The 13,896-nt window shown below is 35.1% G+C and overlaps 1 protein-coding gene across 2 annotated transcripts in view; it reads left to right on the top strand.

Moving 5' to 3' along the window:
* The window catches only part of si:dkey-233k19.3, a 199,529-nt gene that overhangs the window by 52,981 nt on the left and 132,652 nt on the right, over positions 1-13,896 (top strand). For both annotated transcript variants that reach the window (XR_012391690.1, XM_009292264.5), the window contains exons 31-36: positions 3,678-3,809; positions 4,048-4,208; positions 7,607-7,763; positions 12,265-12,410; positions 12,490-12,606; positions 12,816-12,954. Coding sequence is in view for 1 of the 2 variants with exons in the window: in XM_009292264.5 (XP_009290539.2) it covers positions 3,678-3,809; positions 4,048-4,208; positions 7,607-7,763; positions 12,265-12,410; positions 12,490-12,606; positions 12,816-12,954 (852 nt within the window). In the remaining variant the exon portion in view is untranslated. The remainder of the gene's footprint in view (positions 1-3,677; positions 3,810-4,047; positions 4,209-7,606; positions 7,764-12,264; positions 12,411-12,489; positions 12,607-12,815; positions 12,955-13,896) is intronic.

Here is a 13,896-nt window from a genome sequence, read left to right as displayed (position 1 = left end):
CATTTTCCTTTGGCTTGGTCACTTATTTTTTATCAATATATTTTTTATTATTCTTAATTTTATTCTTTATTTTATTATTCTTTATTAGTCTTTTCAGTATGCATGTAAACATTCTTTTCTAACCACCCTCCCCTCTTTCCCGCCTTCACAAGACAGAACACTTAAATGGACATACTTGTGAGACATCGAGCTGATGTGTAAATTAAGAGGAAATAAACAAGTAAACAAACAATAATGGCAAACAAATTATTAAAGCAATAAAGAGTCATACTTTTCCATTAGAATTTTCAGTCAATGTAGCATAAAAGATATTCATGTATTCAATAAATTTACCCCAAGTTTTCTCAAACATTGAGGAGTTTTTTTTTTTTTGTTTTTTTTATTTATTTTAAGATTAAACATTATTTTTTCAACAGGAACCTAAGAAGAAAATTATCTAACCCATACAATATGACTTGGTGGTTCTTCTAATTTCCATTGTATAGCAATGCATTTCTTTGCTGCTATTAGAGCCATTTTAATTAAACGTAATTTTTTCCTTTAATCGAGCAGAAGAACTGATTCATCCCCCAGTAATATAAATCTTGGATCAGGTGGAAGGTTAACATTAGCAATTTTACTAATAGTTTGTATTATATTTCTCCAATAGGTTTTAAGTTTGGAACATGTCCAAAACATATTAAATAATGTACCAACTTCAATTTTACATCTAGAACAACATTCTGAATATGAATTGCTTATCTTTTACAATCGTTCAGGTGTATAATATACGCTGTGTAAAATATGAAACTGTATTAATCTTTGTCTACTATTAAATGGAAATGTTAAGGCAATTTTACAGATATGTTCCCAAGTATCTTGCTCAAAAATGCATTTTAAATCTTTTTGCTATTTAAGTTTAAAGGTAACACTTCCATCCCATACAAGTCATTAAGGTTGCCAACTATTCTGGTACAGTATATGCTTAACACAGCAGATTCCCTTCCCAGTAACCAGTACTGGAATACACCCATACAGTCTCACATTCACACACTATGTCACACACTATGTCCATATTGCTATTACCCAATTCACTTATACAGCATGTCTTTGGAAACCGGAGCACCCGGAAAAAACCCACCAAACACAGGAAGAACATGCAAACTCCACACAGACATTCCAACTGGTCCAGCCAGGCCTTGAGGCAGCAACCTTCTTGCTGGGAAACAGTGCTAACCACTAAGCCACTGTGCTGCCCCAAATCAATGTTCATTAAAAACTATTTGGTTTTCATTTCACGAGAAAGACACAGTATGTTGGCCACAGTATGTTACACTATGATAGAACCCTCCATAAATTGCAACCCATAACAAAAAAAAAGTGCAGGAAAACCTTATCTTATCTTGTTCTCAGAATTTTTTTAATGAGTGTAAAAGCCGCTTGATTCAAGAACAAATTACATCTGAGCAATTTTTTTTTTACTGAGAAAAAAACAAACAAACACAGATACACATGCACACAACCAGTATAGTAGCATTGGTTAACAAAATACTCTTGTGAGCTAGTTAATGAATCCAAAGCTAACAGTTTAATTCAAGAACAAATTACTATTTCTAGTGCTTGTAAAAGTACCATTTTTTTAAAACTCTTTCTGTAAATACACAGGGTGTTCGCTGAGTTTTAAAAAGTATTAAAAGTTGATAAATCAATGTAGATAAATTTAAAGCCCTTAAAAAGTATTAAAAAGTCTTAAATGCTATTTTGTAAGGTATTACATTTTATGTTATTTTTGATATATAAAATATATGGTTGTATGCTGAAGTTTGCCTGAATTAAATCAGCGATTTTCAGGAGGCTGTTTAGTTCTTGAAATCAATAAAATCCTACTAGATTTGACATCATGCTGCTTTGTTTACTGGAGTAACCAAGGCAACAACATTATTCCTGCAGCTTTATTGGTAACAACTTCTGAATTAGGTATATTTACTAGATTTTTTTATTCAGTATATGAATAATGTTTAGTTTTGGATACCTTTTTTATATTACAGTTTTTTACAATCACTTAGACAGTTTTTTTCAATACATTTAACAAGTTTCCTAAACTCTTAACATGGTTAGCACAACATCTGTCTTTGTAGACTATACAATAATGCATTTCTTGTTGGTTTGATACAAACTGCATACAGATCACACCAATTTCAAATGCTTGAACTTCTTTTACACACAAGCTCAACCAAGACCAAAACATTGTAAATTTGCACTCAAATTTACAAATGCTTTCATGCTGTATGTCAGAACAGATTACATCATGTTCTCAATAGAACTTATATAGGCTAAAGTCAAAGTGAACAGCTGTTCATATTGTGAATTGAAACACAAATATATTCCCTGGATGTTATTCCATAGCCAATTAGAAATTGCAGATTGCTTTTTTTGTTTTTTGTTTTTTTATTATAATTTTCTGTTTGTATAACTTACAGTAATGTCCTTTTTGCAAATACAGTTTTTTTACAATGGCTATGACAGTTTTTTTTCAATACATTTAACAAGTTTGCAAAACTTTTAATGTACCAACACACCTAAAACACACAATTGGCAAAACAGTTAATTTCATGCTCAAAATCCCACATTGCAAACTAAACCCCAAAACTACTTTTCAAAATACAATAATAAACGAACATATTACACCATAACACCAAGTTTAGAAAACTTGTTAAATGTATTGAAAAACCAACTGTAATATTTAGTGAATACAATGCATGTTAAAATCTCGCCAGTGTTTCCGGTTAAAACCTAAAGTAGTTATGAGGTCCTAACATGTATGAAAAAAAAAAAGTTCTTAAAAAATCTCTTAAAAGGTATTGAATTTCAATCTCTAATTCCTGTATATACTCTGATACACCATAACTTTGTAAGCAGTGCTAGACTTCCTATTTTCAGACATAGATGGAGCATGTCTGAAGTCCGAATGAGGCAATGATGAAGCTTCTGAAAACATGCACTTGCTTCTTCATCGTAAGTATGATGAGGCGAATAGTGCTGATCCTTGTAGACTGCCATGAGCACGTTCATGTCATCCCTGCAGCGTCAGGATCTGTCATCAAATGCAGGGAAGGTTAGCATGTCCTTGGCCGGCGTTTGAATAATCTGCCTCTTTCCCTTCAAGCCCCTGATTGGAGTCGCTGTCAGACAGCATGGGGTGATAAATGCAGTACAACCTAAGCTGCTTTTACACCAAATACAGGCAGGAAGATTACATCTCATTTGCCTGTCTGTGACAAGGATCCACAGTATCGCCTCTTAAACGCCTTCCCCCAACTCGCACACACACACATATTGACCCAGCACTCTTATTCATTGTCACACACTCTCACAAACACACACACACAGCAGCTGGCCTCTCTTATTCATAGTCAAACAGTCTTACACACTCGCAGTCCCCCCAACATTGATAAATGAGCTCTGTGCTTATTTGGCCTCCCAACTGGAATATATGACCTTGCTCCATAAACGTGGGGGGATTTCTGTGATGAACACATGACCCTGAGCCCCTGTCAGTGCAGTTATTACCATCCACTTCTCTCTGGCATGTAAATTGATATAATTACTGTAAGCAGGGGCCACAAAGCTCACTGTATGCTCTCAAAAGCCATCATTGTGCCCTCTGAAACTCTAAAATATCTGCCCTACTTCTCCAGATTGCCCAGCTAAACTCCTTGATAAACATGTTATTGGGGGAACTGAACCCGGGTGACAGGCAGAAGATCATGACCCTGTGCACCATAGATGTTCACGCCAGAGACGTGGTCTCCAAACTCATCGCTCAGAAGGTTGGGTCATGTTTACTGCGCTGTGTAAATAATGATCATGTTGACTAAAGGATGCTCCGTTTCCTTGTTTTAAATCATTTAGTGGTGTTTGGCACTTAGTTTCTCAGTCATTATTTTAATGGGATTTAAATTGACAAGCAAGTAATTGATTAATTAATTGAGTTGGGAGCATTAAAGCTGTGTGTTTTTTCCCTCTCCAGAAGTGTTTAATTAAATGTTTGAAGCTCTCTTTATCCAGGTTAGCAGTGCTCAAGCGTTTGCCTGGGTTTCTCAGCTCCGCCACAGCTGGAATGACGAGCAGAAACACTGCTTCATCAACATCTGCAATGCCCAGTTTCGTTATTCTTATGAATACTTGGGCAACACACCACGTCTAGTCATTACACCACTCACAGACAGGTAAATAGTTCAGTATCTTCAAGAAAGTCAAGAATTAATTCTTCAAAAAAATTTAACTAGTTTAAACAGTTATATTGAATGTGAACTATTTAACATCAGAACATTAGTAGGGTTTTGTTGTCGTTGCCATTAGCAAATGAATCAGTAATTTGACACACACACACACTCACGTGCAAGCACAAACTATTGAATTCCATAGTTTCCTTATCAGAACTTATTAAAAATTCAAAAAAGTGATCTGGTTCTTGGTTGGTTTAAATATTTGCAAAAGTAAAACAACATGACACAAAACACCTTGCACCGTGTTTATTAGAATAAAACAATCCATGTCCACAACTGGCGCTTCACCTAGCATTTCTGAATAGCTCTTCGTTCACACTACAACGCTGAAAACGCACATCACGTGACCACACACATACTCTGGCATGTGCTGCACATACACTGATTCTACACATTTGATTGATTGCTTGTCTTTATTTCCTATATTGTATAAATGTATTGTACATTATTATTTTATAATGTCCATTATTGATTTATTAAAACTGATATTTAGCAAAAGAGAGGACATTTTTTGTATTTTTCACTAAAAATGAAAGAAGGCAGTTATGTTATAGAATGCAAGACTGAACTTTGTGTAGGCTACTTGAGGAAAAAACCCCAATCATAGCGAATGTCTGCAGCCATGCCTCCTTTCAGATGTCTCAGTTTGCCCCCATCAATACTGAGACAGAGCAGCAGCATTTTAAAATGAAAACGGAAACTTCAGCATTTCCAAAATGCTCAATTTTCGGCGCTCGAAAACTCCGCGTTAGTGTGGATGGGAGGCATAAATGTAGCAAAACTTATGTGTTTTAAAATGAAACCGTATTAGTGTAAACAGGGCCTTAGTCCCTGATTTATCAGAGTTCGCCACAGTGGAACGAACGACCAATTACTCTGGCAATTATTTAATGAAATGGATGCACTTCCAGCTGCCACCAAGCACTGAGTGTACAGTAACATTTGAACCACTCGTGCAGGGAAACACCTACACACTCTACAACCATGCACACACCCACACTCATACTCTACGGCCAATTTAGTTTATTCAATCTACCTATACTACATGGTGCTTTTAACAGGTGAGATCAAAGTGGAGATGTTCAGTCATAATTTACACCACAGCAGATTAATAGGCAGTTTACAATTACTACGTTTAAGTTACCATACAACTTTATGTATTTACTGTAGTCTACAATCAGTAAGTTACCATTAACTCTATACCAATGTATTTGAGAGTGAAATGTAAGTCTATCCATCTGAAAGCTAAAGCTTGGCTAAAATTGGGTCGATTAACAGGACCATGGTCCCCATGCTATCAATATATCTACAACAGAATGACTGGAAAACAGTATTATCAAGATGTTGCAAAAGTCCAGTCAAATTCCAGACCTTATCCTGACTAAAAATGTATACCCTTTAAACTCTAACAAAATGCAGCAATGTTTTAAAGAAGCGTGTCCCAAAATACCTCCAAGTAAGTCATGCAAGCAACAGTTACTTCAAATAATTACTGCTAAAAAGGATCACCGTATAGGCAATTCAATCAAACGCTGCCCTAAGTTTGTCACTTATGGCTGTCCATTTTGGCTTTTATTTTTGTAAAACAATGACATGGTGCAATATATCATATAATATTGGTTTAGCTCAAGACCTGCCAAGGACCGGCTAATGTTTTGTGTGCACTGATAGGGAAAATAATTGAATTGAATGGAATTCCTAACTCTTACACATGACCAGATACTTTATATATTGTCTACATTTCTTTGAAACAGTCTAAAACTGAAAAAAGTGTCCAATGAACAGTGTATAAATACTAAAAATAAACATTTTGAGAATGAGACAGATAAGACAGAATCAGCACATTCTGACATGTATTGCAGTTTGAATATATGTACCCTTTTTTTCATCATATAATGACACAATATTGCTGACATTTTTATCAGCTCAACAGTTGCTAACAGCAAACTTTTAGCCAAAAGAAACGAAAAAGTTGAAGCAAGATTTAAAGGAATACTGTACAGTCATATCATTTATTTGGACTCGATAAATAAATATGTGGAATGAAAAACTGGATTAAAGTTGAAATCATTTAAAAAAAAAACGCATCTTTCATAATGTATAATCTAATGGCAACAAGATGACTGCTAAAATTTTGTTTTACTATTACTACTGTACACAGTTTTATTTTCAGTGCTGCTGTTAACAATGACCAAGACAAAACACTCAAGTTCCAGGAAAAACTTTATAGAAAAATTATTTCTATAAAAGAAAATAGATTTTAAACATTGCATCCTTTAAATACCTGCTAAAAACATGCTTTTATGCTCGGGAGCATCAAAATAAGATTCACTGGAAGAAAAACATATAGTCTGATGAATCCAGATTTACTTTCTTCCAGAGTGATGGGCATATAGGTAAAAGAAGTAAGGCAGATGAAGTGATACACCCATCACATCTAACATACAAGCTTGTGCGAGCAGTGCTGTATTCTGGGGATGCTACAGTTGGTCAGGTCTAGGTATGCCAATGTTATATGCCCCGAGTTTAAGGTCATCTTGACTACCTGAATATATGAATGACCAGGTTGCTCCATCAGTGAATTTTGTTCTTCCCTGATGGCATGGCCATAATCTATTATGCTTAAATTGTGAAAGAGTGGTTCGGGGAGTATAAAACACTAATTTTACACATGTATTGGGCACTACAGAGTCCAGACCTTAACCATATTGAGAATCTTTGGGATGTGCTGAATTATGTAATTTATTAATTTATGGATATATTATTTATATAGTGCTCAATATATATATATATATGTACACTCCTCACAAATCTATCTTTTAAATTCACATTTTAATAGGAAGCTATACAATGCTATATTTGTGCATAAACATTAGATTAGTCAAAACTGAAGCCAAATCTGGAGCTTATCTAACAAAATAACTTCCGATAATGGTCCAAAACTAGTACACCCAAATTTCTATGTTGTAGAAAATTAATAAACACAAATTTAAAAAGGAGGAAAAATCAAGAGATGCAAAAAAGATGAATTATCTGAATTTATTATCTTTCAATTTCTAAATATGTTTGGTGCCTAAAATATAATTTTAGGTATTATTTTTGTTTAATGCGCCAAAATACGTTGCCTATATTCACTGAGAAATGGATAACAAATGTAAATATTTTTTAAAAGGGGCTGTACTCAATTCTGCAGAGCACTGCTGTATAATACATAAATTGAATGTAATATTTTATTATTTGCATTTATCACAAGCATTTCAGAGAGCTGTATAATAATGAAATTAAATAAAAAGCCTCGCCTTTTATTCAGTGTTTTAAGATTTCTGTTTTAATTACAGGTGCTATATAACACTGACCCAGTCACTGCACTTGACAATGAGCGGTGCTCCAGCAGGACCTGCTGGCACAGGAAAAACTGAAACCACTAAAGACCTGGGCAGAGCTCTAGGCATCATGGTGTACGTCTTCAACTGCTCTGAACAGATGGACTATAAGGTAGGCATACTAGCAGAGATGGGACTCGGCAACCTCAGGACATTTACCAGTGTATTCTCTGATCAGATGAAGTCCTAATGCATGTAATTACTCTGCTGGATAGACTTCTGCCACTTAATTGGAAGAAATCAATGACTGGTTTGTTTGAAACTTTAGCACAGTTGGCTGGTGCTTTTTAAGTTCTTCAGTGTTTTGTTAATGCGAGACATTGCATCAAAAACACCTCTTTTGTATACACCTGCCAATTTTGTGTTTTCGGGCTCTTTGGCTTTTTGTAAAGTGTTTTTCTTTTCAGTCTAATGGAGAGCTAATGTCCAAAAACACTTTTAAGTGTTTCTTATATAATAAACTTTAATGTTATTATTTTTCCCTGTAGCTTTCAACTATAATTAATATTTTTTAGGGGCTGTTTTCTCAAAAAAAAAGAAAAAAATTATCCTGTACCAATCCATAAATATTAACTTTAGCTACTGTACACATACATACAACAGACTTCACATTTTAAATCATCATATTTGCCAAATTATTTAATGTTTTTTGATAATATTTCATGAATACAGAGCCCCTTTTATGCATTATGAAAAGTCATATTTGGGTTTTGGCGGTCTCCATCAAGTGTCTGATATGCAAGGTCAAAAAATACTTTTATTGTTTTATAATATGCATTAATTTTACTTAATTATCCCAACGACTCCCATATGGTGCGTTCAGCAATTAATTTGTTCCCAAACCACTCATTAGTGCAACGCTAAACTACGCTGACTGGTCCGATGACCCAGTCTATTGCGATTGGTCGACTGCGTTCAGTGTGAGACGGAAAGAAATGCCCACCGTGGCTAATCAACAATTTTTGAAGTAGGCAAATTGTATTTGTATGACAAAATGCAGAGGATCGCGAGCTCACAAAAGCATTTAAATCCATAAAGAAAGCAGCACGTGCCACTTTTTTAGCATGGTTTTAGACATGATATGAAAATATAAAGAGTTAACCAGAGACTGTACAAGCCGCATGGAGCGGTTGCAAGTAACAAAAACACAACTAAATACATGATTTGCAAGCTAGAGAAAACAAGAAGATAACCATTTTAATCGCACTTAGGTTACTTACACTTGTGAAATGGGGAAAACAACTGATTCATGAACTGTGTACTGTAAAGTTTCTGTCAAGCTCTGACAAAGTCTCATACATCAATAGTCTTTTTTTCCTCGTTTGAATACATCCACACATACTCATTCACACACACAATCATACACTGGTCAATTTTAGCATACCCAATTCAGCTATTACACATCTTTGGACTGTGGGGGAAACCGGAACATTCAGAGGAAACCCAAGCAAACACGAGCAGAACAAGCAAACTCCACACAGAAATGCCAACTGACCCAGCCGAGGCTCGAACCAGCAACCTTCTTGCTGTGAGGTGAACATGCTACCCACTGCGCCACTGTGTCGGCCCTAATAAAACATACAATTTAAGAAAATGTAATCAATCGACCGTTTTCACAAGAACTTCTGCCTTTCTGCGATGCAGTGTATTAGTAGTTGCATCTTATCTTTGAATGGAATACTTCTTGGGAAAATTCACAACAAACTGCAAATATTAATTTTGCACATGGTGATTTAAGACTATTGAGTTATTGGGCTTGTGTCCAAATATCATGTTTGCTCAAGTTATTAAGAATAGGAGTAATCTATTTTTATTAAGAAATTATAAACAGTATTTGCCAAATTTTCTCTTATTATTTCAGTTTATTATTTCCTCAGTTTTACTTTAGATACTGCTATGAATATACACTTATAAGATATATTTTATGTAAATTTTCCAGCATGAGTAAAACTCTTTATTTAATCTTTTTATATTACCTGTTAAGTTTGTCATCTGTAAAAGCAATCAGTTGCATTCATTAGTCATCAATCCATTCTCACATTCATTCTTTTTTCTATTTTAATGGATTAAGACATTGTCCTTCCTCAACATACTAGTTGGTTTAAATTCAATATCCGTACTACATTTTAATTAATAATATGTTATAAACAGGGCTTTACATCAATCCCTGCCAACCCGTCAAATATGGGTAGATTTCAGCTGTGGCAACCACTCTCACTAGCCACTTTGGCTGGTTGAAGATAATTTTTAAATGATAGCTTTCTTAAAAGCAGGGTTCGACAATAAAGATGGCCCAATATGTGTGCAAATGTCATACTAGAATCAAAAAGTAACATGGCCGACGAAAATAGCGTTCATGCAAGTGGTAATGTGATGTGATGCACGTGACTGTTTAAAAAGCATGCCCGCTCCTGGTTCCTGGTGCGAAGCAACCGTGCATGGAAACGAAACTGCTGCGATTGGAAATAGACTGGACAAAAAGTGATGCTCGTGTACCCACAATCCTGCTTGTTCCAAAAGCTTCCAAAAATATGTCTTTTTGTTAGCAACAGCGGTTGCCAGTTTTGATTTAACTGTTCTTTGAACAAAACAGATTATGGGCCTAACATTATCACACTCTGTATGTTTTTCATCTGCTTTTTTTTGCTTTCAGTTATTTTTGTTAATAAGATTTAATTATAATATTTACAATAATATTGCTCTAATAGGAGATCAACTCCCCAAGCATGTGTAGTTAAATAGTGATCTGAGAGACCTTTAGCCTGGACAGACTAGGCTACTGTGCATTGTTTTAGATACATGACAATAATTATTATTATTTTTGTGTATTTGTTTTTGTTGAACAAAAAGTACATGTATACATCTATATTTTGCATGTTTTAACATATTATTTAACATTGTTGACTAAGAAATAATTATTTATTTATTTTTGGTGTTGTCAGAGATAAATTAAGTAAATCCTGTAGTGCTGAGCCCTGAAAAGTGCTGTGAAATAAAAACTAATTGCAATGCGACACTATGAAACCACAACCTATTTGCTTATGTTTATTAAGCAAGTTCATACACAAAAAAAAAAAAAGGTGAAATGAATGAAGAGGAATGTGGACATAACACAAAGTCTAAATTAAGTAACTTTAGTATGTAAAAGTCAAATTTATTCATATAAAATATATTTTACCAACAACAAAATTGTGGCTATTGAAAATGGTGGCTAGTAATGTTGGAAAACTACTAGTCACAGTGGCTGGTGATCAAAAAAGTTAATGTCAAGCCCTGGTTACAAATAATTTCATAATCTAATACTAATATTAAATGAGTTTTTTTCACAATTTTTTTTGTGTTTTGCAATTGTAAAAACAGGGTAAATACATTAATTTCTACTTTCTGATGACACTTCTGCATCCTTCTCTGTACTGCACAGATACATATAAATAATTTGCATAATGATTTTGCTTAATTAGTAAGAGTCACATGCAATATTGTTATTCTATTTAATTTCATTTGAACGTTAAATAGGGTGACGCGGTGGCGCAGTTGGTAGTGCTGTCGCCTCACAGCTAGAAGGTCACTGGTTTGAGCCTCGGCTGGGTCAGTTGGTGTTTCTGTGTGGAGTTTGCATGTTCTGCCCGCAATCGCGTACGGTTTCCTCTGGGTGCTCCGGTTCCACAGTTCAAAGACATGCAGTACAGGTTAATTGGGAAAGCTAAATTATCTGTAGTGTATGTGTGTGGATGAGAGTGGATGGATGTTTCCAAGTGATGTGTTGCAGCTGGAAGGGCTGCATAAAACATGTGCTGGATAAGTTGGCGGTTAATTACGCTGTGGCGACCCCGGATTAATAAAGGGACTAAGCTGAAAAAAAAATTAATGAATGTTACATAGAAATAAAGTTGTTTTTTTTTTTTTTTTTTTTTTTTTGTTAATACTTGTAAAATACCAATATATAGATAAAAATGCCAGAGAACCAGAGTTCTTTGACCATTGCATAGAATGTGAAAAATCTGTTTGTGAATCAGCTTTCCACAGCATTCTGTAAAACAACCCCCTGTAGTAACATGAAAATGCTGGTATTGGAAACCCCCCCACAATTTTACTTATTCTTCAGGTTTCATATCCCTTAAATTTGTCTTCAAATACATGCTGCACCCCTGTACGCATCTAAAATCTTTATTTGACAAATGCTGACAATTACATATACTAACTTCATCTGCATAAAGGCATCAACACAAATCAATACAGCTTCAGCGATTCGTTTAAAGTCCTGTTTTCTCGGTTCAAGCTGAAATCTGTCTGATCTGTAAGCTTGTTTGAGATGCCAGATGTATTACCTAGAATGCAGACAACAGAAAACAGCCGCAGTCATCATCTATCCATATCTGTCTTGAATATACATGTGACTAGGTGAATTCTCTACTGGTAGTGCTGTGTAGGTGAAAGTATTGATACACTGCTTTGAGTTAAACCAGGTGCCTCATGAGATCATGTGAAAAGGGTCTATTAAGTGGGGAAACATGGTGATTACTGTTAGCTTTTTTTTAACTCCATTCACCTGCAGTCTCTTGCCATAACAGTGGACACAGTGAAGTGTTTTGCTGACTTGTTTTGCCACTCAGTCCATAGGGAACATCTTTAAAGGTCTGGCACAAACTGGGGCTTGGGGCTGCTTTGATGAGTTTAACCGGATCGCTGTGGAAGTGCTGTCAGTGGTGGCAGTGCAAGTAAAGACCATACATGATGCCATTCGCAACCAGAGCAAAAGGTAAGGAGTTTGTATTTATAGGTTTCTAATTGGTAAATGTGAACTATTTTGCCATGTTTTAGCAAATTTCCCCCTGCAGAATCCTGTTTTTAGAGGAAGAGATTAGCTTGAAACCTTCTATAGGAATCTTCATCACAATGAACCCTGGTTATGCTGGGCGAACTGAGCTGCCGGAGAACCTCAAAGCTCTTTTCAGGTACAGACTGACAGCTATTGGCAGATATGCTATATTAAAAAATAAATAAATAAATAAATAAATAAAAATAAATAAATAAATAAATAAATAAATAATAATAATAATAATAGTAATAATTAAATGTAAATTAAAAAATTTATATATCTGAATGCTGTATCAGCAGTGTGTTGAGAATATCATGAATACCCTATCATTGCTGTGCTTTGCAGGCCGTGTGCCATGGTGGTTCCTGACATGGAGCTGATCTGTGAGATTATGCTAATGTCTGAAGGATTCCAAAGTGCTCAGATTCTGGGCAACAAGTTCATCACCCTCTACAGGCTCTGTAAGGAGCTGCTCTCTAAACAGGTAAGCTGACATATAAAGGTGCCATACAGAAAAACGCCTATACAGGGAAGATCAAAATTAGATAAAAAACTACAGTTTCCCAAATTTCTGAGTCACAAATTATTGTTACATGACTAAAATAGTTGTTTTTAAAGCATATTTCATGAGTTACACATGTACAGTAAAAGTGGTTTTCACATGTTCAAAAATATGTTCCCCAAAACTGAGGAGACCTGTAAATGTACTGCATGGAATAGACCTTCTGACCTGAGAAATACCTTAAATGTACCGTTAAACACATACCCAATGGGCACATATTGACAGTAATTTGCTATTAACTAGTAAAAACAACTGGCTTAACTGTTGGAAGCCTGTAATAGAAGACTGTAGTAGACCACTTGAGCTATTGTATTTTTTTTATTATTTATTATTTAACAAAGTAAATATCAGAAAATAAGAGTCCATAATGCTTTTTACTTGAGTGGGATGGGGTGCATTACATTCCAGTGAGTTTTGTTTTCAGTCCCACAGTGTAAAAAAAATTGAGCTCTCTTCTTGTTTTTGAGGTAACGTGTGTTTGTGTGTTTATTGTCACCATCTTATTTTCTGATTAAATTACGTCTTAGTTTTACAATTCGCATGTTTCAAAACACATACCAGGTCCTACTGACTCATCAGTGGTGGATAAAGTCCAATTGACTAGGGTATTACACTTGGGATTTGGCCTGGAACCGGCTGACCATTTAAAATATCATAAAACTTGGGCTACAGTAATTTACCAAAATTCTGTTGTGAAGAAAGGCCATGTTATTCTTTGCACCCTAGACCACCCATTACAAGCTAAGCTTCAGTTCTCACCATCAGGAGTTCCTACATGCAGGATAAATAGAACTAGAGATTCTTATATTATGGTGGCCATTATTTATTAAATAAATCCAGTGAAGAGGAGGAGGATGTATTTGG

Source organism: Danio rerio, chromosome 16, assembly GCF_049306965.1.
Source record: "Danio rerio strain Tuebingen ecotype United States chromosome 16, GRCz12tu, whole genome shotgun sequence".
Classification (NCBI taxonomy): domain Eukaryota; kingdom Metazoa; phylum Chordata; class Actinopteri; order Cypriniformes; family Danionidae; genus Danio; species Danio rerio.
This window is presented reverse-complemented; position numbering and strand designations above follow the sequence as displayed.